The sequence below is a fragment of the Mustela putorius genome, unplaced genomic scaffold (genome assembly GCF_011764305.1).
Source record: "Mustela putorius furo isolate JIRA1106 unplaced genomic scaffold, ASM1176430v1.1 tig00003842_pilon_pilon_pilon, whole genome shotgun sequence".
In the NCBI taxonomy this organism is placed as follows: Eukaryota; Metazoa; Chordata; class Mammalia; order Carnivora; family Mustelidae; genus Mustela; species Mustela putorius.
Window position 1 is genome coordinate 103,642 of NW_025421995.1, and position 27,592 is coordinate 131,233.

The 27,592-nt window shown below is 38.5% G+C and overlaps 1 protein-coding gene across 6 annotated transcripts in view; it reads right to left on the reverse strand.

Annotated features, from left to right (window-relative positions):
• The window catches only part of ZNF451 (zinc finger protein 451), a 92,983-nt gene extending 67,454 nt beyond the window's left edge, over positions 1–25,529 (reverse strand). For 3 of the 6 annotated variants that reach the window (XM_004772390.3, XM_004772387.3, XM_045089490.1), the window contains exons 1-3: positions 25,375–25,522; positions 24,713–24,796; positions 16,918–16,998 (exon numbers count right to left, since the gene is read on the reverse strand). In XM_004772390.3, coding sequence (XP_004772447.1) covers positions 16,918–16,998; positions 24,713–24,796; positions 25,375–25,395 — 186 coding nt within the window. In that variant the 5' untranslated portion in view covers positions 25,396–25,522. Of the gene's footprint in view, positions 1–5,258; positions 15,440–16,917; positions 16,999–24,712; positions 24,797–25,036; positions 25,321–25,374 lie in introns of those variants that run through there. The other 3 variants (XM_013045879.2, XM_004772392.3, XM_013045881.2) reach the window with 3 other exon arrangements.
• Positions 25,530–27,592: the final 2,063 nt, after the last annotated feature.

Genomic DNA, 27,592 nt, shown 5'->3' on the forward strand with positions numbered 1-27,592 from the left:
AGGAGAGGCTATCTAGGACTTTCATAGCTAGAGAAGTCAATGCCTGTTTCAAAATTTACAAGGACAGGCTTCTCTTGTCAGGGGCCAACACAGCTGGTGACATTTTAAGTTGGAATCAATGTTCGTTGACCATTCTGAAAATTCTAGGTCCCTTAAGAATTATGCTAACTCAACTCAGTCTCTGCTCTATAAATGGAGTAAGGCCAAGATAAGAGCACATCTGTTTACATGATGGTTCACTGAATATTTTAAGCCCACTTTTGAGACCTACTGCTCAGAACAAACATTCCTTCAAAATCTGACTTCTCACAGACAATGGACTGGTCACCCAATGGAGATGGAGATGTACAGTAAGAGAAGGTTGTTTTCATGTCTGCTAACACAACATTCATTCCGTAGGCCAAGGATCAAGGAAAAACTTCAACTCTCAAGTCTTACTATTTATGAAGTACATTCTGTTAGAATGTAAGCTGCCACAGACAGTGATTACTCTGAAAGATCTGAGCAAAGAAAACTGAAAACCTTCCAGCAAGGATTTACCATTCTTTATGCTGCTAAGAACTTTCAGGATTCATGGAAAGAGGTTGAAGCATCAACATTAATGGAGTTTGAAAATAGTTGATTCCAACCTCATGATGACTTTGAGGGGTTCAAAACTTCCATGGAGGAAATAACTGTAGATGTGGTAGAAATAGCAAGAGATCTGGAATTAGAAGTAGAGCCTAAGATGTGACTAAATTGCTGAAACCTCATGACAAAATTTGAACAGATGAGAAACTGCTTCTTATGGATGAGCAAAGAGGTTTCTTGAGATAGAATCTACTCATTGTGAGGATGCTGTGAAGACTGTTTAAGTGACAACAAAGGATTTAGAACACAACTATGCGAGAGAAATCATTCCTGAAAGCTACAGTTCATTGATGTGGTAAACTTCACTACTGTTTTGTATTAAGAAATTGCCACAGCCACCCCAACTTTCTGCAACCACCAACCTGGTCAGTCAGAAGTCATCAATATTAAGGCAAGACCCTCCACTAGCAAAAAGGTTAAGGCTCACCAAAAACTCAGATGATAGTTAGCATTTTTTAGCAATAAAGTATTTTTATTTTTTTTTAAAGATTTAAAAAAATTTTTTAAATTTCTTCATGTAACAGAGAGAGAGAGACCACAAGTAAGCAAAGAAGCAGGCAGAGAGAGGGGGAAGCAGATTCCCTGCTGTGCAGAGAGCCCGATGTGGGGCTCAATCCCAGGACCCCGAGATCATGACCTGAGCCGAAGGCAGAGGATTAACCCACTGAGCCACCCAGGCGCCCCAGCAATAAAGTATTTTTAAATTAAGGTGTTTTTTTTTTTTAGCCATAATACTCCTACACACTTAATATTTATATTATTGCAGTGGTCTGGAACCAAACCCACAATATCTCCAAGGTATGCCTATATAGGAGAAAGCAAGAATTCTTTTGTTCTTGAGGACAAAATGTTTAAGTTTGTTTTTTTTTTTAATGTTTAAGTTTTAATGTGGTATGGTAGAGTTACAGCAAAAATTCCAAGTCTAGAAGTAGGAAGAGGGCAGGAAAGGAAGAGGGCTTTCTTAAGAGATCTAATCTGGAATGATAGAATTCAATGGGTCAACAGAACTGGGGGCAAAGAAAAAAGGAAAGCCTGGCAAAGGATTCCATTATTTTGTCAAGTAAGGGCATTTTTTAAAAAAGATTTTATTTATTTATTTATTTATTTATTTATTTATTTATTTATTTATTTGAGAGAGAGAGAGAGAATGAGAGGGGAGAAGGTCAGAGGGAGAAGCAGACTCCCTATGGAGCTGGGAGTCCAATGTGGGACTCGATCCCAGGACCATGACCGAGCCCAAGGCAGTCGCCCAACCAACTGAGCCACCCAGGCAGCCCCAAGTAAGGGCATTTTTAAAGAAACTAATATCAATGATTACCATCATTTCTAAAGAATAAGGCACAGTAATACCCCAAGGTAATAGTTTAAAATTTCCCTTAATAGTCTCATTTTAAACAAAAACAAATTTAGATTTTTTAAAAAAAATATTTATGTATTTGAGTGAGAGAGAAAGAGAGAACATGAAAGAGGTCAGCGGGAGCAGCAGACTCCCTGCTAAGCAGGAAGCCTGATGTGGGACTCAATCCCAGGATTCCAGGATCATGACCTGAGCTAAAGGCAGTCGCTTAACCAACTGTGCCACCCAGGCCCCCAAAACAAATTTAGCTTTATGAGCTGCACTACCTTGATTTTTCTCTTTGCTATAAACTGATAACACTTCAAACTTGAAATCAGTTCAGTTGAGAAAGTGCGCCGAATCCTAACCACTAGACCACCAGGGAAGTTGAAATCAGTTCAGTTGAACTTAAAATTGGTTCTGACCATAAACTCAAAATCCAGATCACAAAAGAGCATCAGAAGTTACATTCAGGAGCGCCTGGGTGGCTCAGAGGGTTGGGCCTCTCCTTTTGGCTTAGGTCATGGTCTCAGGGTCCTAGGATCAAGCCCCACATCAGGCTCTTTGCTCAGCAGGGAGCCTACTTCCCCCTCTCTCACTGCCTACTTGTGATCTCTGTCAAATAAATAGTCTTTTAAAAAAGTCACATTCAATGCAAATTCCACCATTCAGACAAAACTTTCACCAACATAATTAATACTTTCATTTCCTAATCAAGTTTAGTGAGCTAACAAATATTTTCTGGAAACTATTAAAATTTCTAACATTAATGTGAAACTCATCTACTTTCTATGTGAATTATAAAATAAATCATAACGGTATCAACAAATTAATGAAAAAATGGCACAAAATACCACTAATCAATGAAGCTACAATCTGTCTATATTTCAATGTTTTCTTTCCCTCACTAATATTTAAGTGAAAATAATTATCTTTTATTATAACATGTAAGTAAAACCTAGAAGGCTAGAAATCAAAAGGTTAACAATCATTGTTTCTATATGGAGAAATTTTAATTTCCATTTTCTAGTATTTCTACAATTAGCACACGTAATAAACATTTTTTAACAAAATTTCAGGGCGCTTGGGCTCTCTGCTCAGCAGGGAGCCTGCTTCCTCCTCTCTCTGTCTGCTTCTCTGCCTACTTGTGATCTCCGTCTGTCAAATAAATAAATGAAATCTTTAAAAAAAAAAAAATTTCAGGGTGCCTGGGTGGCTCAGTGGGTTAAGCCACTGCCTTCGGCTCGGGTCGTGATCTCAGGGTGCTTCCCTCTCTCTCTCTCTCTGCCTGTCTCTCTGTCTACTTGTGATTTCTCTCTGTCAAATAAATAAATAAAATCTTTAAAAATAAAAAAAGTACAATTAGGCAAATTAAAAATTGAAACTTGAAAATATTAGCTTATTCAGCTATACCTGACTTTCCTCTTTTCCTGTTTGGGACATAAGACTAGAAAGCAAGATTCTTAACTTTTCCAGTGAACAAGGTAACTTTGCAATGTTTACTATATTTATTTGCATGGAAGCTAATAGTGTCCCAAAAATAAATTTTTATAAGAACTTGAATTTTGGGGGCACCTGGATGGCTCAGTGGGTTAAGCCTCTGCCTTTGGTTCAGGTCATGATCTCGGGGTCCTGGGATGGAGCCCCACATTAGTCTCTCTGCTTAGCGGGGAGCCTGCTTAAAATTGGTTCTGACCCGCTTCTCCCTCTCCATCTGCCTGCCTCTCAGCCTACTTGTGATTTCTGTCAAATAAATTTTTTAAATCTTTAAAAAAAAAAAAAACCAAAAAACCAAACTTGAATTTCATAGGTGGGCTTTCTTTGAGAAGTCACCTACACCTAGAAAATGCCTGTTTCTTAAACCATTCACTCTCATCCTGCAGTGTATTATGGTTTAAAAAGCCAAGTGCCATATACTTGACAACCCCCCTTTGGCAGTTAAGAACTGGGCTTAGAACTGAATGCTGAAAAAATGGGCTCTACTCTGTTGAACAAAGCTTTTTAAGGTCCATGAATAAATTTTTTTCAAATATTAAATAGAGGCTGATCTTTCATTTCACCCTTCATTCACCTGCTCACCCAAAGGCTGAGCTTCTTAGTCACTTCCCAACTGCCATAACTAGCTAAATCAGTTTTCTAAAAATACTTGCCAATATCAAGTCAAAGGAAATGCAAAATTAAAGGAATAATTCTGCTTTTGTAAAGCATTTTCTAGAAATACAATATTGAAAAAGGCAGGGTTTCACAGATGAAATTATCATTTTACAATAGCTTGTGGCATTATACCACTGAGCCTTTTTATAATAAGCAACTGATTTTTTTATTTTAAAATCACTACTAATCTCTAAAAAGCACTTTAGTTTTTGAGTAACAATCAAATTTGGCATTATACAAAATTACTTCTTTTTTTTTTTTTAAAGATTTTATTTATTTATTTGAGAGACAGACAGTGAGAGAGAGCATGAGTGAGGAGAAGGTCAGAGAGCGAAACAGACTCCCCATGGAGCTGGGAGCCCGATGTGGGACTCGATCCCGGTACTCCGGGATCATGATCTGAGCCGAAGGCAGTTGTCCAATCAACTGAGCCACCCAGGCGTCCCCAAAATTACTTCTTAAATGGAAGCATGAATATAGTCAAAGGATCTTCTCCATGAAATGAACTCTCACTTCTGTACAGGGTGATATAAATTAGGAGAAAACACTCCATGAGAAGAGTTATCCAGAGAAGTGATCACAACAACCCAGTTCCCTATCTGACTCACCAAAAGCACTTTTCTGGCTACAGAAAAGCCAGTAATAAGGGAAGATGAATTTTGTAGGAGGCAGAGGGGGAGGTATAGCAAGAGGGGATGTAGAGAATAATCCAAGGCAGAGGTTTATTTGCTGTTGTTATAGAATTTCCCTGAATCTCAGCTGACACTAGTCAGCAGGGCATCCAATGGAGATTGATTATTCTGGCCATCATCCTTATCTTCTGTGTAAAGGGAACCCCAAGTTTAAAGAAAGCTCAAAGGAGAAACCAACTGTGATAGTGGAATGAATTAACTTTGTAAATCATTAATCATAGCTATCCATCTAACCAGTGCTTTTGGTTTGAATATAATTCCTGAAACAACTGCTTTATTCCACACAAACTCAAATTCCAAAGCCTGCTTATTATTGCCCATCACAAAGCTGTGGCACATATTTTGCTCTGAAGTTTACCCTCCCTGAAGTTCTGTTTATCAGAAACCCCTTCTGCCCAACTCATGGCTCAAACCACATCCCAAAATAACATTTTGAAAAGCAACAATTTTTCTTAAGTATTTTATATTCAAATACAGAGAGAGCAGAAGGGATAAACACAGCAAAGCAGTACAATATTTATTTACCATCTCCAGCAGCAAAGCTTTGGAACCAGGAAACAACCCTTTTGTACAAAGCAACCATCTTCCCACCCCCAACTGGTTATTGTTTACAAATACAAAGTACACATAACATCTGCTTTATATGGCAAACTTAAAAAACATACATATAGATATACCCCATTCCGTAAAGAACTTTACTTAGTTAAGAAGACTAGTACCACCAAACCTGTTAAATAAGATTCTTCTTCCTGTATTGTCTTTTGGGTAAACTGCCAATATCTATACTTATAAAAATCCCCTCCTAGGAAGAATGACTTTGATTCTCCTTCAGTACAGGACCATAAAAAACCAAAACCACAACAGAACAAAACCATAACTGGAACTTGAGAATTTTTAAGTACCTCTGAAGTACCTCTGAAGTAGCAAAGGGGAGTTGCAATTTTAACCCTGAATGCCACTGCTATAACTCTGGCACAGCAAGAATAAGGATGAATTATGAAAAGAAAAGAGAAAAGGTGAAAGTGGCAACAAAAACAAAAAAAGAAACTCAAATCACAGAAAAACAAACAGGAAATTGACAAAATGTGTTTTGGGTGCTGCTGGAGATACCACTGGCACAAGGTTCACAGGTCTTTCTTCAATACAACATCTCCAAACTCCAATGAAGCAACATTTTTAGAAATATCTTCATTTCCCCCAAGTCTACCCTCAAATTATCTGTAACCCAATGAACAGGGAAATGAACCACATTTAGCTACACTGAGAACACAATGTCAATAGGAGGTCCTGAAGTATGCAACTGTATACCCATACACATTTCACTTCAGTGCCATCATCCTGTTCATCTTCAAAGTTGTTCTCTACTAGTGTCTCAGTTCTTTTTCACTGCTTGAGCTGTTCCTGGGACTAGAGGGACACTGACTGAAAAGCCTTCCTTTGGCTCAGCTCAGGGAAGAAAAAGAATTGCGCTAGCTGACCACAGGGGACTATGGTACAAAGCGAACTCTGGACAGACTACTTCTATGACCTTACACATAACAGCTACACAAACTTGGTACATTTTGAATAGATTGGAACCAATACATTTTCATGGGTAATTAATCCTCTTTCTTCAACTTAGTATCTACCAACTGTCCCCCATAAAGTCTGTTCCTTATAATTCTGAAACCAGACACAATGTTTCACATGCTTTTGTATGCACTGATTCATCTAAATGCCTGGCTCCTAATTCCCTTCTGGTCCAACTAGCTCTTCAATCAACATGATTGCAACATGCAAGCCTCAGCTCAAGTATTTGCTAAGTAGGAAAATTTTCCCTGATCCCTCTAAATGGCCTTCTGTTTTGTTCCAACTTCACTGCAGGCATTCCTCTAAACAGAACAGTTACATTATATTGGTATTTCTTTCTCTTAAGAGAATATACCATCTCTTATTAACCAGGTTCCTCCACACCTTCCTCAGTGCCTGCCTGTACATAGGTACTGAAAACTATGATAGAAGATTGTTGCCAATATAGACACAAAGTGACAAAACAGCAACCATCAAAAATCATATACACATTCCTATATAACCTAGCTCTTCATTCTACATTCTCTTTATTTCCTTACTGTTTATTATGAGCATTTCTTGAGCCTGCACTTGAGAAAAGAGACTATTTTACTTTAAATATGTCTTTCAATGACTTAATCCATTGATGAACTTGTAATATAGCTTAACAGTTGAGCCTTAAAAACTGTAAACAAGGGGAACATGATCTGATGATATGAACCTACTACATGCTACTAAATATACATCTTAAAATGTATCTGTATTTATATCCAATACCATTCCACAGTTATAATATATCTATGTGTGTAGAAAAAGCACACTATGAAAGAAAAGAAACCTGTACTGGGCTTTTGAAATTCCAAAGTATTCCCAGGCATTACCTCATTTGAGAGTAGGAAAACTGAGGCTCAGAAAGTAACTGACTTGCTAATACTCAGACCAAGGTCTTAGAATTTAAATACCATGTGCTCTGCACCATACCACCTTCCTTCCTACCCAATATCCTAAAGAATCTGGAAAAAAAAAAAACAACCACCTTAAGCATGTATCTGAAACAAAACGGTATAACAAAAAAAGGTAGAAGAAAAAGAAAAAAACAAGCAAAAATGGACTAAAATGATTAGTGCCGAAAAAGAACAGAATACGTGAAACAAGTCAATGACTATACATCAAGAACAGTCTTAGTCCCACACAGTGAAATTTCAACGGGAAAACAAGAGTTTCTGATCTGACAAGCAAAATGACCAAGAATTAGTTAATGTAAGACATCAAGTACTGAGGAATAAGAATATAGCCATAAACATAAAATTTAGGGAAGAAAAAGATTAGTATAGGTCAAATTAGCTTATCAGAGAAGTTAAGACTTGAACTGAGCCTTGAAAAATATGAAGAGGCAGCCTAGTAAAATGCTAAACTGAGACTGTGGAGGAAAATAGTTAATATTCAAAAGCTAGGCTCCACCATTTGAGCAACATACTTAATGTTTCATTTTTTCATCTGCAAAATAAGGGTGAATTTCTTCCTCAAGAATAACTTGTAAATTTTAGCACATAGTGTAGTAAATGTGAGCTCTATAAATGAAAATTCTCTCCTCCACTTGCTTGCCAGGCAGGAAGACAACCCTTAGGCCCAAGGCTATAAAGGTGCTTCCAAGATCTCAAAATATATTCTTGCTAAAAGTAAACAGGGGCTGTTATAGGCATTAGACAAAGACCAACTTGCATGCAACTCTTGCTAAGAATCTAAATGAGGCTAGTTAAACACTGACTATACTTGAACCAAGGCAAAAAGGGCTTCACACCTAACGGGAGGATGTTTAATGTAATTAAATATGTTAAAAAAAAAAATGGATCTGAAAATTTGAGACTGTTCAAGTGACTTTGAAAATGCTTCCCCCCCAATCACCCACATCATGTTGCCCTAGTAACTAAAAGTGGTACAGATAAAGGGACCACAAACGTAGGGTACTAGTGTTAAATGCACACTAAGTAGTGCAAAACATAATTATCACAGATAAAAGTGTGAGTTGACAAGAGGTCTAATTGTAGTGCTCAAAACTGAATAACATGACAGAGCTACTCTTACAGGCAATGACAGAAAACAGAAGGCATAGGATACATAGCTGACAGGAAAAAATCGCATATGAAAATAGGTCTTATAAGGAGACTACTAACAGAATTCATAGCACTTGAAGCATTTATGATCAAAGGAGAGTTTAAAATACAACTAGATATAAAGGATTTACTTTCACTGCTACCAAGGAATATACTTAGAAATATTAGAAAACTCAATACAAGCCGAGAGATCTCCAGAGTCCTAAAAGAAAATAAAGTACAGACAACCTGAGAATTCTTGTTGAATTCTTGACAAGGCATCAGAAAATCCAAGACATCATTTGAAATAGACAGTTATCTCAATAAAATAGGTAAAGCCCTTAAGACTTAGAGAAAACTGGTTAATTTTTAGATACAGTTTATGTCAGAGCTGTTCTATAACTTTATGGTGATGGGCTTAGAATTTTTATGAGAAGATGCAATTAACCGTAAACCATATGTAGTAATACATTTGTGTGAAACTATGCAAAATGAGAAAAATAAGACTACCATTAAATAAGAAAGCATTAAAAACTGACTGAAGTTCAATAGCCAGGAAATAATAGTTCCAGAGACTAAACTGGCTGCTTTTTAAAAAAAAAGGACAAAAGAGAAAACTAGAAAATCTCTTACAATAATACTGAAGACATTTGTATTTAAGTACACAAATACAAAGCCACATCAAAATCCTGGCTAGTATTTACTGGTAGAATAGAAAATATAATCTACATCAAAGATACTAAGGGAAGATCAGACATCCTTCTAGAAAGAGGTGTTACATTAAGGGGAAGAAAAGATCAATATAGAGAATGAACTAATATGATAACATCAAAAGGAAATGGTTGGACTGTGATCACTTCCAGATACATCCCACCAGAAGCAAACATAATTTCCAGTAAAAGATATCTCAATGGTACCAAACACTGCTATAAAAAAGTTTTCATTACTACAAAGTCAAGCAACTGAAAACACAAAGTAGTATAAAAATATTATCCCACTAATCAATAGGAGAAAAAAAGATTTAATAAAACAATATTCTCATCATTCATCCAGGAAGGGAAATTCCTTAAAAGAATATTTTAATGGCTTACAAAACTCATTATTTTTTGAAAAATAACTAAAAGATTTTCATTCAATAATGATCATCATCAGTTAAATAATAACTTCCACCTGTGTATTTTCTTAAGTGAAAGACAGAAGAATTGATTGGTTTCTGTATCCACAAAATAACTAAGAATGGACCTGGCCAACTGAAATGACATGTATATATCACAATCAATTACTGGACTAGCCATTAACATTAAGAATGGTAAATTTCAAAAGACAAGGGAACCTAAAACAGTGCAAGTCTGGGGCAAAATATGCCTCACATTAAAAAAAAAAAAGTTTTCAGTTATTGCAATTTTTAAACTATTTCTACAAAGATCTAGTCCATAATTTCTAACCTTCATCAGAATCCCACTAAATTATATCCTCAACAGTGAATGTGGCATTTAACTCTGTTCATCCATGGCATTTAACTCTATCCAACTTTGTAGCTAGAAGGGATTCTGGATTGTATCTGTTCCAACCTCCTCATTTTTAGTACCTGAGAGGTTATCCTGATGTATTGGGCCCTTAAGGACATTATCAATCAGGTCACTTAGGTATCATTCAGTAAATTATTAGTATAGTACTAACATAATATACTAAATAGTATCCAAGTATCCCGAAAGAGTTTATGTTCCCCTCAAAATGTCATTTTGAGGGCCAAGTAATTAAAATGGAATTACAAAGAAGTTGCCATGCAGTTAAAAAAAAAAAAAAAGTTTAAATGCAATTACACTAATAAGGAAGCTGTCACTAAAAAGAAAGGATAAAGTGTCAGCAAATTTACTGCTTTTCCTAATGTCCTTGTTTCTTCTTACCAAGTAAACACATCCACTTATCAAATATAAGTTGTGCTACCATGGCTTAGAACAAGGTTAGTCTGAGATAAATGACTCAATCAGAAAACCTAGAACCTGCAGATAGAAAACAAAGCTGCCTTAATGCTCAGAAACTGAGCCAATCCCTAATAACTAAAAAGAACTACTGTGTAGTTACTTAAATAAAGGGGGAGGGTCATACTCTACAACCTTCTGAAATGGATTAACAGTGCTATAAAGAAAACAAATTAACATTCAGAAGGAGAGTACATTTAGATAGTGCAATTGTACAGATGATGAATAAACTACAAGATTAAAAAAATCACTATACAGAACTCATAAATATCACCAGCAACATATGCAAGACATCAAAATGTTAAGTTTTAAACAATAGGGTGAAATTTAAAAAGGCACTTCATATAACAAATGGAAACAATTTCTCTGTACACAGAAACTGCAAGAAATCATAGTCTTCACATATATTTTATGTCTAGTGGAGAAATAACACTTTGAAGAAAAAGGATCATTAGACGCATCCCCACTGAGAATATCAAATCATTAAATTTGCAATTATCCCAAAGCATCCCAGAAAATCTAGAGATATTTAAACATCTAAGGTTCGCCCAATGGAGAATTCTGTGGCAGGCACAATATGAAAACTTATTTAATTTTGAGTTCCATATGCTTTGGGGGTTGTCTCCCTACATCAGGGCCCCATTTTTAGTTTTATAACACCACCACCATTCAAGTATGCCAGAGAAAGATTTTAAAGTAAACAAACAGGTTAAGAATGTTTCTTCTGCAATCAAGAGACTGATTAATCTACAGCTAAAAGCTGTTTCCATTCTACCGCATTCTGACAGTCCCGACTGAACTGACAAATCCCCTTCAGAAGTTATCTACAGATCAACAATTTGATGACTCCTCAATACCTCTCCACTTTTAGGAAAATTCTCTGGAGATGCTTGAGCTTATCAATCAGAGAATGGCAAAGCAATGTTACTTTAACACTGAGCAACACAAATAACACAAGAGGAAGAGAACAGCAATGCTGTTTTATAAATATTTAAGGAGGAGCTACACAATGTAAATACAGCTTATACTAGTGAACCGTACACTTAAAAATGGTTAAGGTGGTGAATTTTGTTCTTTTTTTCTGACCAGAATTAAAAACAAAGAATCTATGAGGAAGAGCATATTAAGTGGAAATGCCAAAGTAGTTTCAAAGAATTATGTCTTCAAGCATCATTTTGGTTTGGATTTTGGAAAATAAGAGTACCTCAAAAATCATCACATTTGTAACCCAGTATCTAATTCAGGGAAAGAAAGGAGAGAAATGGAAAAGTGGGAACAGTCTGAAGTAGCCTTAGCTAACTAGGTATAACTGTGCAGCCACATAGAACAGTTCCAAGGTCTCTCTCCAGTAAGTTCATCTGTGACTAGTCCTTTCATAAAAGAAACTACAGTGCCATGTCAAGGGCACATGAGACTGCCTGACGGATGCAATATATATCGTAAACTATAAAAATCTAAATGATTTTTTAGACCCTTATTTCTTTTTGGGTAGTTAATCAATAATCTTCTGGAGTTTAATATGAAAGAGTTTCTACATCACTGGCAAGGACCTAAAAAAGATAGAGGTAAAACACTGTGGAAAATATACAAAAATAAAAGTAAATGTTTGCAAGATGATTTCCTCTGTCAAGCCTGTTTTTTAGGCTTAATTTACAAATAGGACCAACATAGTACTCTGAAATTACTGACAAAATAAAATAGCTTCTTCTAAGTAGGTATGCTTGCACCTTCAACCTCTAGCACAAATGGGGAGAGAAAGTAGTAAAAAGGGTGCTGAAGATAGTTACAGTGGAGGGGGAATGAGCTTCAACCATCAGAAAGTGGGGCACTAGGGAAAATGTCAATCACCACTGTGTAAGAACTATGGCAAGAAATAGAAACCATATGAATCCTAAAACAGTGTTATATTCCACTAACAGTAGACTCAAAATATTTTGATCAAGCAGGTGAAATAAATGCAGATGTATGACAAACCAAGTTACAAAATTTTAAATCTGTTGATAAAAAAAAATTTTTTTGGCTGCCAAGCAAATAATACTAGGTGATGTATTCAGACCCCTCAAACTTGACACTTTCTCCATTTCTGAAGTCATGCTGCAAAATCGAGGATCTAAGGGCTGGTATACTGCACAGCCACTGCCTTGAGATTTTAAAAAGATACTGTGAGATATACAATTGAGGTATCTGCTGCCAGTTCCAGAACTGTGAAGAACTATTAATGGAACCAACTGGGAGCAAAAAGATAGTCGTCTCTATTGATGAGTCTGACTAGATTAAGGGAACAGTAAACGAAGAACAGTAAACTTGATTTCAGACTTTTAAGAAATCTCTAATGGATATCATCATTTAAATAAATATCCAGAAACAGAGCTGTGCGAGATGTTCTCTTTACGACATCCACAGTAATACTGAACACTTAAGGATTCTTAGTATCATCTAGTTTGATGGCATCCCTCTTTATTGCAATAAGAGGACCAGATTGTCAGGCATGTTTGGAATTCTCTTAAAAGAGTTCAGATTTGCATGCCTGGATGGTATAACATCCTTTATATCCAGGGCACTAATGTATGTATCTTTTTTGTGATGGATTACCAAGCTCAAGAAAGTCAACTGTTTAGAAGGTAGCTTAAGAAGGTCATCTTGCTGAAAAGCCCAGAGTATCTTGAGAGAACACCATGCCTCGGTCTCAAAGCTTCTTTAGATCTGAGAGCTTGATAGGTCAGAGACTTAGGTGTGATGATAAAGAATTCTCTCACATGTGGCTCTGAATGGTAATGACATGGTAGCCATTGGTCTCGATGAAGATAGTTACTGTGAAAATTTCTAGAGATGTTACAGGAAGGAAAGTCTTTTTCCAATTGGTGTCCACAGTAGACCTGTAACATCTAGCCATCCCGCTGAAACGAACTGGATTTGGCAAAATTTGATTTGTATTCCAGTTCTTGACATACAGCTTCATGATTGATCCTGAAGTCTAAGACAGCTTGAGAGTAGTATGGACTCTTGATAAGTTGATCATCCTGACATAAACACAGTACAACAGATTTATCATTTTGTGAAGATCTGACAAGCTGAAGCCTGAACAAGGAAGCACTGATGACCTAAAAATGAAGGATCTAACAGTAGGTTATTTCCAGACCCCAAATCAGCTAGTCCTCAGTTTATCAGTAGGATTTTCCTGAGGAACAGATCTTTATATTTTTCTTTAATCATAAGAGGATTCAGATTCCTGAGTACCCTCATCTGAACTTATTTTGGACCAGAAATAATAAGTAAACCTTTGTCCAACCCTACTTAGGTGAAAGTCTCTACTGCTCACTTGGCCAATAAGACATGAGTCTCTTTATTATATCCACTTGAAAAGTCTAGAATTTAAATGTTAGCTGTGATAATTCCAGACATGCATCAGTTTCTGACATGACCTCCTACCTGCAGATCCTGTTTGAGTGGGGAGTAGCAAGTAAAATAGGATCTTGGATGACTATGCTGCTGAACGCAAACAGGCTATTAATTCTTGTACCCGTGGCGTTCTGGAGATTCTCCCTTTTTTCTGTATCTATAAGGATGGTTGCGAGGTTTGTACCAATCTCCTTTGGAATATCCTCTATTGTGATAATGTGCTTTCTGATCATGACTATAAAAGTATCGATGTTGGTTATAGTATTTGTTGTGGTCTCTATAATCATTTTCCTTAATACTGTTTTCTTCTGCAACAACAGCATTCACATCTTGTCCAAAGAGGGAAGTACCATCAAAGGGCAAGTGTGAGATCTTCTCCTGGGTTTTCTTAGTGAGAGATGTAAGTCGGAGCCAGGCTTGTCTTCTGTAGTCTATTGCCATTGCCATAACTCTGACTACAGAATCCATTATGTCTCTAGTAGTACAAAGTTGCCAAAGTCCGGCATCCATACCATCAGATATTATACATCTTGCTTTTCCACGATCAAACTCTGGGTCATGAACGAGATCCTCCATATCTTCCCAGAGTTTACGCTGATATTGAGTCATATAGGCCATGTAGCTAGCAGCTCGGGCTGCAATGGAAGCAGCATGGTAGAATCTACAACCCATGACCTCCATTTCTTTTGAGGTAGAATCTAGAGGAGATGTTGTGCTTCCTCTTTTGCTGTGCTCTAATGCTTCTACAATAGGGCCCTCAGCTGGTGGATTTGGTTGGAAAGGAGAGGTATCCTTGGCCACAGGATATACCCTGTGCCCCATGAAGGAAGAAGGATGGCAATCAGCAGGGTCTTTAAAAACCTCAGTGGTGGCAATTCTCAGAAGAGGATGCAATGGAGGAACCAAACGTTTCTTAGAGGTCATACAATCAGGTTTCCCTTCACATGATTCTGCTTCAGATTGTAATGTTACTCTCTTTATAACACCTCTCTGTTCCATTCTTTTCAAAAGACCTGTGAAACTAGACTGACTGGGGTCAGTTGGCTGCCCTTTGTCATCAGCTGAGGGGGATTTGCAGTCAGTTTCTTCATCAACTGTGGATAAATTTTCATCCTTAGAGGTGGATATGTCCCATGGCACTGAGGAGTTCTCACTTGGCCTAGAATGATGAAATCTAAAACAGCTCCTAGACTGCAGATCACGTATCACTCGGGACATCTCAGCCACTTGTGTCTGAAGATAAAGGATGGCATCCTGTCCATGCTGTGAAGCTGAAGAAGACTCTATAGGTAAATCCTCCTTGACCTCTGAAAAGGCCAAAGATTCTTGGGGGACCAGAACTGGAGATGAAGGCAGAGTCTGAAAATTTTGTGATGGTTTAAGTGTCTCTGTCTCAGAGATCTTAATATCTGAATTACTTTGATCATTTTTCTGGTTCTCCAATGGGTTCTCAACAGAAGAAGGTTGAGAAACTATCCTTTGTGGACTGCTGGTGCAACTCCCAGAGGAGGAGCTGCTGTCTCCAATGGGAAGAGGAACACTGCAGCTAGAGCACATTTCTGGGCGATGATTCTCAGAGGATGGCACCTTAGACTCAGGCATTCTCTGGGTTATCCACATGAACAAGAAAACCAAGGAAGAAAAAAAAATGCTTTTAATATGTTAACTTTTAAGTGCAGAGATGCATGTCCAGTAAGTAGAACTCAATTTTTAAAATTATTATAACAACAATGAAAGATGCAATCCTCTACAGATCAGCAAGGGGATCACAGAAGTCAAATCCACAAGGTTTCTACACAAAAACCTAATACCAACTATGGCTATTAATGTGGCACTCTGTCTATGAAAAAAAAAATGAAAACAAGCCCAGTTCAAGTGGTGCCATCCTGGCCTGCTGCTTGGTCTCATGCTAGGATAAGAAGAGGTGGTGAGACTATTGTTGATTAACAATCTTTTTTTAAAAAGCCCATTCAATGTATGTAAGTCAACAAGTAAAAGCTAAAAAACAGAGAACTCAAGAAAAGTTCTACTGAGAACAAAAAAGATTTCTAAAAGTTCTCATTGCAGTCACTTTTAAGCCCCTTTAAAATTTTCTCCTGTTCACTCTCCAAGAATAACAAAACTTCCCAGTTGCATAGCCCTACTTTATTGTTTGTAGTTTCCAAGGAGCTTATTTACATATGTTACCTCATTTTGTCCTCACAACAACCCTGTGAGGTAGGTATTACCCTTATTTGATAAAGAAACTAAGGTTAAAGTTTTCTTAATTTATCCAAAATCAAAGAATTAATAAGGAGCAAAGCTCAGATTAAAACCTACATATACTGATTCCACATCCAAGTCTCAATCCCCTCTATCATAGAGAAAGTTTTCTGCCCATGTTGAGAAGAGCCAGGAGTTCTCTAACCCATCAAGAAAATAGCCCATTAATAGAAATTTGGGCTAAGACAAATGAAAGACAAGATTGCTACAAAGGGCTCAGCTAGTTTGATTCTCAGAGTAAGGGAAATATTGGTTTAAGGGTACCCACAACCAAAAAATCACAGGTAAGAGAAAAAACTCTAAATATGTGAGGGATAGATGAGGTTAAAAGGAGTGACGACTGAAGTACCATGCCACCTAAACCCTTTCCCACATTCCATTTCCTAAAAGGTCTTCACATAGCCTTCCTTCCAATGTAAAACAAACTTTCTGTGGCCACGTGGTTCTGGAAGAAAAGAATCCAGTTACACATGGCACTTGAGGAGAGATGGGAAAGGAGAAGGGCACAAGGAGCCAAAAAGCTTGCAGTTTTTTTATTCCATGTTCCTTTTATCAGATATCATCTTCAAGGCTTAGAACTTTCCTGTGTTGTGTTATCCTTTCACATCCTCACTGAAAGTAAAGAAACAAAACTGGAAGTAGGAGATATTTTGGGCCAAGAACTCAATGGACACCTTTTGTGGTTCACTCTACAGAATCGGGCCATTCTCTAAAGTACTACAGATCCAAAAAACAACCATCATCGACTTGATAGCTCTTTTTAGACAATGCCTCTTAAATGACAGAAGTGAAAGAAATGCAAATCAAATATAAGTACTTACATCACTATAAGAGGTGCTAGGCTCTTCATCATCACTGCTGACCAGATCAATGTATTCAAGAACAGGTCTCAATGGTCCTTCCTATGAAAGAATTGAGCAAATTGACAAGTCATGTACAGTTATTCAAACTAAACTGGTCATTCAAAACAATCACTTTCTTCTTAGGATTGGCAAAAATTCCTCCAAACAACAAGTCTACGGTTGGCAGAAAGTAATTAGAACACAGAAAAATATTCAGATACACAAATAAGAAACAGTAAGATCTAAGCGTTTAAAACCTTGGTAGACTATTAGGACAACAGTGATCCTTTGAGGAAAGGATTAAATAATAATAAAGAAACACTGCTACAAGGACACAAATAGCAGACAGTATGATTCAATGCTTTTTAGATGGGATGAGTATTAATTATCTGTTAGATAACCAAGCTCAAAAACATGCAGTTCTTTGACTAACAGTTCAGCTTTATCTCTCACTCCTACACTCCAACATCAAACTTGATTCTTCATCCTGTTTCCAACCATAGTGACTGCATCATAGACCAGGCCTTGAATGCTTGGTCTAAAAATGCCTAGATTTTATTCTACAAGCAAAAGGGAATAAATACACAGATAGGAAAAACATGAGAGCTGTGCTTTAAACAGATTAATCACACAGACAAGTATGGAGAGTGGGGAAAGCAGGATAATTAATCAATCCAATAACACAAAACTAAAATAATGGCAAAGAGAGTAAATAGTGTTGTGGTACGCACTCAAGAGAATACATGGGTATTTAAAAAAAGAAAAAAAGACTGGCTATGAAAAACAGACCCCTCGCCAAATAAAACAAAAACCCCAACAATAACAAGGAATCAATTAAGTCCTTAAAGTTTCAAACCTGGGAACTAGAAGGATACTAATGCCATCAGAATAATCTGGAATACAGAAATGGGATGCTGACATTCTTTTAGAGATAATGGGTTGATGTAACAGTGGTACACAAAGGTTACTGGCAAATAGCCGGGAATGCAGGGCTATAAACTGGATGTATGAACACAGCCAGATAAACAGATTAGGGAGTTGCTCCCCTAAAAGACTAAACTGAAACTGCGATAGAGCCAACAAAGAAAGCAAGAAGGAGGGACGCCTGGGTGGCTCAGTTGGTTAAGCGGCTGCCTTCGGCTGGGGTCATGATCCCAGCGTCCTGGGATCAAGTCCCACGTTGGGCTCCTTGCTTGGCGGGGAGCCTGCTTCTCTCTCTGCCTCTGTCTCTGCCTGCCACTTGCTCTCGCTTCTTTCTCTGTGACAAATAAATAAATAAAATCTTAAAAAAAAAAAAAACAAAAGAAAGAAAGCAGGAAGGAGAAAAAAGAGATTGAAGAAGGTTCTCGAGAAAATGCAGAATTTAGGACTCAGGAAGAACCACTAACCAGGAAATCAGGAATTAGAGAAGAATCAGGAATACATAAATTCAAAGCCGCTAGAGAAAACCTCAACAAAAAGTTTTCAATGCTAATGTGGCTTAAAATGCTGACAATCAAAAAAACTTCCACTGAATTTGACAACAAGATCTTTAAAAAACACCTGAGAGCAACTTTCAATAAAGTAGCAAGCATACAGAAGCAAGGCTCTAAAAAATTAAGTAGAAAATGAAGCAACAGGGGAACCTGGCTGGCTCAGCCGGCAGAGCATGCAACCTCATCTTAGGGTGCTGAGTTCCGGCCCTGCACTGTGTGCAGAGATTACTAAAAATAAAATCTTAAAAAAGAAAAAGGAAAAGAGGCAGTAAAGGCCATGAGTCAAGAATATTCTTTTTAAAAATCTAGTATGTTAAGAACAAGAGTAAGGAACACAGGAGGCAAATTCAGCTGAAGGAAAGATTTCTTAAGATGCAGAAAGCTGACTGTTGGCAAACAGTGTAAAAACTAGCAGAAAAACACTACAGTCAGGAAACAAAAGCTAAGATCTACTTAAAGATCCTCTTCCTGAGAAGAGGCATCAAGTCTCAAAGATAACTTGTTTCCCTCTTAGGCTACAACTTCTCCCCAAGCAGAAAACTGCTATCCTTTAGGACAGGTTTTATCGAGCCACTAGGATAAAACCAGAGAGCAGAATTCCTGGGCAGGAATCATGTAATAAATAATTAAGATTTTCACCTGAGATGTAAAAATGGAAGTTTAAAAGAAGGGGAAAACAGGGACAAAGTATTTTCCAATTTTGGTCAACAGAGATCAGTTACCTACTTTAAGACTAAAATCGACCATAGCTATGGTCAATATCATACATTCAATCCAAAAAGAAAGTGAAAAAATTAAAAATATGGTAGCTTCTCCTCTTCATAAATCACCTTTAGTTTTTGTCTCTTCAACAAATGTGCATTTGAGGGGTGCCTTCAGCTCAGGTCCTGATCCCAGGGTCCTACCAAGCCCCCCACTGGGCTCTGCAGGGAGCCCGCTTCTCCCTCTCCCTCTCCCTCTGCCTGATGCTCCCCCTGCTTGCATGCTCTTTGTCAAATAAATAAATAAAATCTTAAAAACAAAACAAAACTATTTTTTTAAAGATTTTATTTTTAAGAAATCCCTACCTCCACCATGGGGCTCCAACTCACACCCCCAAGATCAAGAGTCACATGCTCTACTAACTGAGCCAGCCAGGCTACCCTACATACTACTTTTATAGATCAATGCCTTATTACCTAAGTTTCTGAGAAATACTCTGTATTCGTTCAATGAGACTTCTCACTATTGTACACAACTCTGAATAACTTGTAACACTAACCAAAAAATAAGTTATTAATATCCCCAAAAGAATGTTTATAAATGTCAAACACGATTTCTTAAAATGTTTATAATGGCTGCTTATGTTCCAAACACATATAAATGCATGTAGTTCTCCAATTAAAGGTATTTTATTTGAAGCTGCTCCATCCATCAAACAATAAACCATCACTATTATCCCTTTTGTACCAATATCAAAATCAAAGGATGCTACTCCCCAAGACCATACAATTAGGGCCAGGAGCACAAGTACAAGCAAAATAATTTAGGAACAGAGCTGAATTAATATTTTCAGTTAAATAAAATTTTTCAGGGGCGCCTGGGTAGCTGAGTGGATTAAGCCTCTGCCTTGGCTCAGGTCATGATCTCAGAATCCTGGGATCAGGCCCTGCATGGGCTCTCTGCTCAGCAGGGACCCTGCTTCCCTCCCTCTCTCTCTCTCTGCCTACTTGTGATCTCTGTCAAATAAATAAATAAAATCTTAAAAAAAAATTTTTTAATGACACAAAAAGCTTTAATTCCTGTTATCAGGGAAATGATTTTCATATAAAGCCAGACACCAATTAACTGCTACAGTTGACCTTTGACAAACATCAGGGTTATGGGCTCTGACCTTCCCTCCTACCACATAGAACTGAAAATCTACATACAACTTTTGTTTCCCCCAAAATATAACTACTAAAAGCCTACACTTGGCTGGAAGCCTTATCAATAACATAAATAGTTGAGTAACACATTTTTTGCATGTTGTATGTATTATATACTGTATTCTTATAATAAAGCTAAAAAAATCATAAGGAAAATACATTTATAGTACTATAAAAAAAATCTTATCTGCATATAAGACCCTTGCAATTCAAACTTGTGTTGCTTGAGGGTCAAGTCTAAGTGGAAAATAATATCAATACACTAAGACACAGTCTACAAGAAATGTAGTTTACCCCAGTCTAAAACAAAAACTACGGATATGAGCATAGATGCACAACTCTAACCTAAAATCTTAAATATAATGCATGTGTTTTTTTTAATATATTTCCATATATAGAAGTTAGGGATATAATTTACTTCTGTAGTCCTGCCCAGTTCAAACATTTTGAATGATTCCCAACTGACTACATTAAGTTCAAATTTAGTCTACAGTTCAAGATCTACACTATCCAGCCCACCCTTTCCTCTTCTACTTAAAAAATTTTTATCCTCCAGAATTACACATAATCCTCTACTTTCCCAATTTGATGTCTTCCCTTATTTCTTTTCAAAATGCTCTTTTAAATACAAATACTATGTTATTTATGCCAAAAGTCTACTTTTTTTTTAAATAGCACCATATACTTTTATAAAAGAACTACTTTCTTTTTTTTTTAAGATTTTATTTATTTATTTGACAGAGAGAGATCACAAGTAGGCAGAGAGGCAGGCAGAGAGAGAGAGAGAGAGAGGAGTAAGCAGGCTCCCCGCTGAGCAGAGAGCCCGATGCGGGACTCGATCCCAGGACCCTGAGATCATGACCTGAGCCGAAGGCAGCGGCTTAACCCACTGAGCCACCCAGGCGCCCCAAAAGAACTACTTTCTAATAGAACTATTTACACAGTTTTCATTACCTATCTTATCACCCACACTGAAATATGGACACTTATAGGTAGGACATATTTCCAATTAATCTCTGCAGTTCTAGAGTACTTACTTCATGACTTTGCATATCAAAAGCTACATTATTTTCATTTATTGAACTATAGGCCCAAGACACCCAGCCAGAAGATACCTTGATATTTTTGCTCATAACCCCTTTCTACTGTGAAGTATTAACATTTCACCTATGGGCTTCTGAAGTTACTTATGAAATTATACTTTTTCCTCACTGTTTCTACATGCTCAATGATTTCACATTATACCAATAACCTTGGCTGAAACCTACATCTCATGTGTTATTACCAAGATTACAATAGGTTGCCTCAGCAGTTTTCACACCTTTGTATCTCAAGTAGAACGGTGAAAATGTCACCACCTCTTAGCTAAAACAGTTTTGTGGGAATAAATTAAAATATCTGCAGTTTCAAAGACAAAAAGATGGTGGCTGAATAAGGAATCAGACAAGTATTCTCGCTCTTGGAAAGCTTGCGTTCACACTACTTCACTTTAACAAATAACCTACATTAGTACCCATTTTCACTTACTGAAGGAAATTTTTTTTTAATATTTTATTTATTTGACAGACAGAGATCACAAGTAGGTGGGGGGTGGGGGTAGCAGGCTCCCCACCCAGCAGAGAGCCCAATGTGGGGCTGGATCCCAGGACCCTGGGATCATGACCGGAGCAGAAGGCAGAGGCTTTAACCCACTTAGCCACCTAGGCGCCCCTGAAGGAAATCTTAAGAGGATTTTTGCTTATACAAAAAAAGGTGAAAAGCCAAACTACTGCACAGTGTTTGTCTCAATGCAAGCCACTATAGAGGTAGCATGCACCCTAAGTAGCAAAAGTAGCACAGCCAAGCTCCTTCCCTGGGAGCTAAACTCAGCATCTCACTGCCACAGTTTTGAATTATCTGCAAGTACCTGTACAGTATCTTGATTTATTTTTTGCAACTGTTAGCAAGACGTCCTAAGGTAGCAAAACAGCCTAAAAGAGGGTTATTTTTTGGTCTGGAAATACTAAAAATTTTCCCATATAAATTAATGGTAATTACTACTACACTTTATGCCATCTTAGTTTATGAAAGATTTCATAGGTTTCAAAGGTTTCTACTTTCCATTAGTGGGGTGTGAGGCGAGGGGTGGGTGGAGACATACCTATTACTAAACTAAACAGAAAATGAGAGCAAAATCTTTAAATAAGTTTCTGTTACAGTAACATGTTCATTTGAGGTCAGTTACTGACTTTGCAAAATCAGAGAGTACACTTACAAATAGGGCGGTTCTCTATATATACATTTCAACAAAATTTAAATGAAAGAACTCATTTTTACACCTCCACATCCTTACTGCTTTCCTTTAGCATGCTATTTGGTTCCAGACTTTGTATTTTGCAAACCACATAAACACTGCTGTGCCACCATGTGTATTAAAGATGGGAAAATTAGATTAATGAGCATGAACTAAGAAATTCAAAGAGTAAATCAAAAGGTGACGCCATTAATGCCGTTTTTGTATCTGAAGAAATCTTATGCAGAGAACAATGTTATTGTTACTGAATAAGCATTACCGGAAGGAGACAAGTATGAGATGAGTTTACAGAAAGAAGTAGAAAGTTCTGTCTCTGAATTTATTTTGAAACAGAATTAAGGTTTCATTAACTATCATTTAAGTGTTATCACTAAATTTGTAAAAGAAATGTTATTAATAGGTTTCTTCTAGTATTGTAACTGCACTTATTACATATAATTTACATCTTCATTTCCACTATCAGAACTTTGAACCTTTATTTGCCAACCCCTATGGAAAAATAGAAGATGTTGGATCGAGATGAATACACAAGACATTGACTGTATATTTTTTATTCTTCATGCAAAGATATATAGATCCTCTACATATAAAATTTAAATTAAAAGATTTTTTTTTAAAATTAAGAATATTTTAAACTTTAGCTTAGTACCTTACTAAGCTTGTTAATCACAAGTTATAATTTTTCTTTCCAACGGTACCAAAAAAAGTGTTTTCAAATATTATTAATTCCATCTGTAATTCTCAAGCAAGGCCCATAGTTTAGAAAGTATATACTTCCTTTATTTGCACAAAATATAAAGATAAATATTCTCCAAATATACCAAAATTCAAAAACGTGAAAGATATGTTCTAAGGAGCATGGAATGCCATTACCAACATACTTTAGTCCACAGTAAAGAAGAAGGATACAATCCGATTCACCCGCACCCCGGAAATCCTTGTAAGTTTAAAATGAGGACAGAGAACATCTGAAGCTAATATAACAGTGAATGTTAACTATACGGGAATTGAAATAACAGGACAAAGCACAGTACATGCTGGCAATGGTGAGGAAAGCCACCCGACCCAATCTTGTAAAAGACTCCTATAGAAATCCATTAAACTGCAATAGGACAATGGATCATCACAATGGCCCTAAAGCTCGGGTATGTAGAGGATACCATTTAATAACCACCTTTACAAACTGCCCAAATCAATAAACACAAATACACATCCAATATTCTATTAAAGAAAAATTATACAACTTTGACAGCAGACCTCAACTAATCACGGGTTTGTAGAAGTTTCTGGCTAGCTACCACTTTAAACAGAACTCTTAGAAAACATTACACTTTTCAGTGAAAACCATCCCCCAATACATCATGACCCAGTTCCCCTAAACCTACAAAGCATGGCTCACAGAGTCACATGTCCTTTTCTTTGTTCCAAAGTGAAGATTCCTGGGTCCCACCCTCATATTCTGATTCAGCAGGTGTGGTGTGAGGCCCAGAAATCTGCACACTTACACTTCCTAATGCTCAGAGACCACTGTCCCAAAGGGAAGACAGTCTGAAAACCACGCGTGTTCCTGGTGATGCAGGGTCTTCCTTATGAACGTCAACTCCTGCATTATGCTGTAACGTGGTGATCTCAGAGGTTGGAGAAAGCTTCAAGCTACCTGCCTTCGCGTCACCAAGCTCCGGAAAGCTCACACTTTGAGTGCTTGCAACCCTTCTTGCTTTCTCCCGTCCCTTCCCTCTAACCTGCACGTCGTGTTTCAAAGGACGCTCCTGCCCCGCTTGTTCCAAGCACACTCTTAAGACAGCACGACTTTGCCCACAGGAAGTATAAAGTGGCGCTAATGAAGGCATAAGAAGCCTGATTCCATGTGCAACATGTCCTTTCGGGCACAGTCTTTGTGGTGGCCCCTGCAGGTGCTCGGAGACCCCTCTCGGTCAATTTCCTCATCCTGTGCCATACTCCCCAGGGCCCAGTACCTGCGAGACATCCACGCCCAGCTGCTGAACGACGGACGGACAGGCGAGGTACCATCATCACAGAACCGCTTACCGCGCATAGGTTGGGATTCTGGGAAACACCCGAATTTCGTTGCTACTTACACTGACAAACTGAATGTCATCCTCATTTTCATCCGTTGTTGCCTCAGATGCCTCAGGCCCCGCTGGAGGGACAGACTCTATCATCTATAAAAATAAGCCAGAACATGCTTATCGACATACGGCCACGTACCTGCAGGAAGAGATTCTTCCCAAAAAGAACGAAGAAGGAAGAGCTCCGTAAGACAGACAGCAAGCTCTCGAGGAAACCGAACGGAGCACAACTGCATGCAAACCCCACCAACAACAGGACTCGATGGATGGAGTCGGGCTCTGCCTCTGCAGACGTGGAGCCATCCACAGGGAGGGACGCCGAAAACGACTTACCAGCCCCTGCGAATTCCCCAAATCTCCTCGAGGAGGAGGGAGGCACGCACACCGCCCAGGAGCGAGCCTGTCTCAAAATGTCGCTCTCGCGGCCGGAGCAGCGACCACGGGGACCTCCGTGGCCGGCGCACAGGGCCGGGGGCGGCCGGGCGGCCATTGTTACTGCTGGTTCCCCGCTCAGACCCGCACCAGGCCCGAACGCGGAGCTCGGCCCGAGACGCGGACACTGTCGGCCCGCCGGGGCGGCCACCGCCGCGCACCAGGCCTCACTCTCAGCAAAACACAAAGCCCTTCCCCGCTGGCCTGAGAATGCCGCGGCCCAACGTTCGCCCACTCACCTCCGACCCCGGGTCTCCCATTTCTCCGACGGCCTAACTGACAGCACCACCGCTCCTGCGGTCCCCGCCGCCGCCGGCGCCGTCGCTGCCGTCCCCGCCGCCGCTGCCGCCGCCGCCACGACTTCCCTTCCCGCCCAGCACCGCTTCGCGCCGCCGTGACCCGCCCCTGCGTGAGCGCCGACGCCGCCGACGCCCCCGACGCCGCGGGCGGAGAGAGGTGCGAAACCGCTTCAAAAGGAGGAGCGACCGGCTCTGGGCCGCTATCCCCCGCAGCCTCTGTCTCGCAGTCCCCGCCTGCCTTCCCCGGGCCGCGCGGGAAGCCGGAAGTTGTAGTTCTGGTTGTTCCTGCGACTGTCCGATTTCAGTGGAAAAGCAAGGAAAAGGACTCCAAGGTATGGCGCATGCGTCTTATGGGGCTGACGTCAGCTGCAGCTTTGCAAAGCGTGGGCAGCCAGGGTTCTGTTTTATAGTGAAGGGCAGGAACGAGGTTGTGTGGAGGGTTTGGAATTGGATATTGTGTGGGTGTGGAAGCGAAGCGTAGCGGTATGTTTTGGCCGTAAATGCGGATGATGGGGACCAAATTCTCATCGTCTTCCTTTTGTTTTTTTTTTTTTTTTTTTTGTAGCGGGCCTGGAATGCGGAGGCTTAGTTGAATTTTGTGATAAGGAAAGAAATAGAAGGTTTCCTTATGCTACCCACCTGGCTTCATTATCTGAGATAGTATGTATGAATACACCTGAGAAGAAAAGTTGAAGACCAGAGCGCCAGTCACCAGGTTGTCCTGAAGAAAACTGGCGAAGCAAGTGAGAGCTAGGACCCAAGACCCCACAGGGGGCCAAGGCCTGACTATCACTAAGCCCTACACTAGTGGAAATAATGTGCTGTTTAAGGATAGTCTCAGATACTACTTTACTAAAATAGCTTACCTTTTTCAGTGTTCACAGCCAAAAAGCACTCTATAAAAATAGTTCACTCATGTTCATCTGTGTGGTTTTCTCACTCTATTGTCTTACCAAAGAGATCCGGCTTCCCCCCCCCCCCCACCAACAATTTTGAAAAGGACCTTTTAAGCTGGAAAATTCTTTTAAATCTTATGAGCTTGTTTTTGCCTGTTTATATGCAAATCTACCATTTGAGTGTTCATGCCTATAGTAAATTTCCTTAATACTTGGTATTTCCTGCATTTCCAGCAAGTTCTTTATGATTTCATTTGCTTTTCCACCTAAGTTTGAGAATTCTAGGAGCAAACTGAGAATGGGAGACCAGTTACAGGTAGGAGTTAATTGGTAAAACTCTTGGAAAACAAACTATGTGGCTGGAACTTCCAAATACTCATACTCTTCAATTCAGTTGTCATTGCAAGCTTTTTAAGGACACACATTAATCTGTAGGAAAATTTTTATGCTAATTATTATTTATCACAGATTTTTCTGTAGTAGAAAAATTGGAAAACATTTGAATGTCTAGTGATTGGGAAATGAAATGGTTAAGATATGGTATGTACTCTATACTCTGAGTGTTTTTATTTCCATAGAAAATGTTTAGCTAAAATTTCTAAAATCCTGTTTTTCAGAAATGCAAGATAATATGATCAGAACGATGTCAAACCACCAAGCCATGCTGAAATAGAAAAACTACCTATAAATTAATAGTAATTTTCTTTGCATAGGTGAACCTACTAATTTTCGTTGGGTAGGTTCATAAGAAAATCCTGTGAAACCCACTAACAGAGTATTAGAGACATGTCTGTAGTTACCACAAAACCAGGTTTATTTACCTCCGTGTAGCAAAGGAGAAAAACCATACAGCTTAGGAGTCTCTCAGTTTGAGGAAATTAAGAAGAGATTGGGATGGGTGATATTAAGGCCAATGAATAAAGTAGGAAACTGGTTAGATTAGAAAGAAGTAGACTTGTTTGCTGATTGGTTCGGGGTTCAAAATGGAGACTTTTTAAGTACATGGAAATTTTTTGTGTGAAGAGTTTTTTTTTTTAGGGCCATGGATCCATTATTTTGCTTTATAAGTTAAGACTGTGAAGAAAGCCCCTCACTGGACTTGATATCTCCTCTAATTTAGTTCTTAGACTGTGTCCTAAGTAACATCATAATAGATTTCTAGATAATGTCAGTGATACTATGTTGATACTACTCTTTCAACTCACCATGTAACAGAGAAGTATAGGCTTGGACTTAGTTTTGTTTTCATTAGTATTCTATTG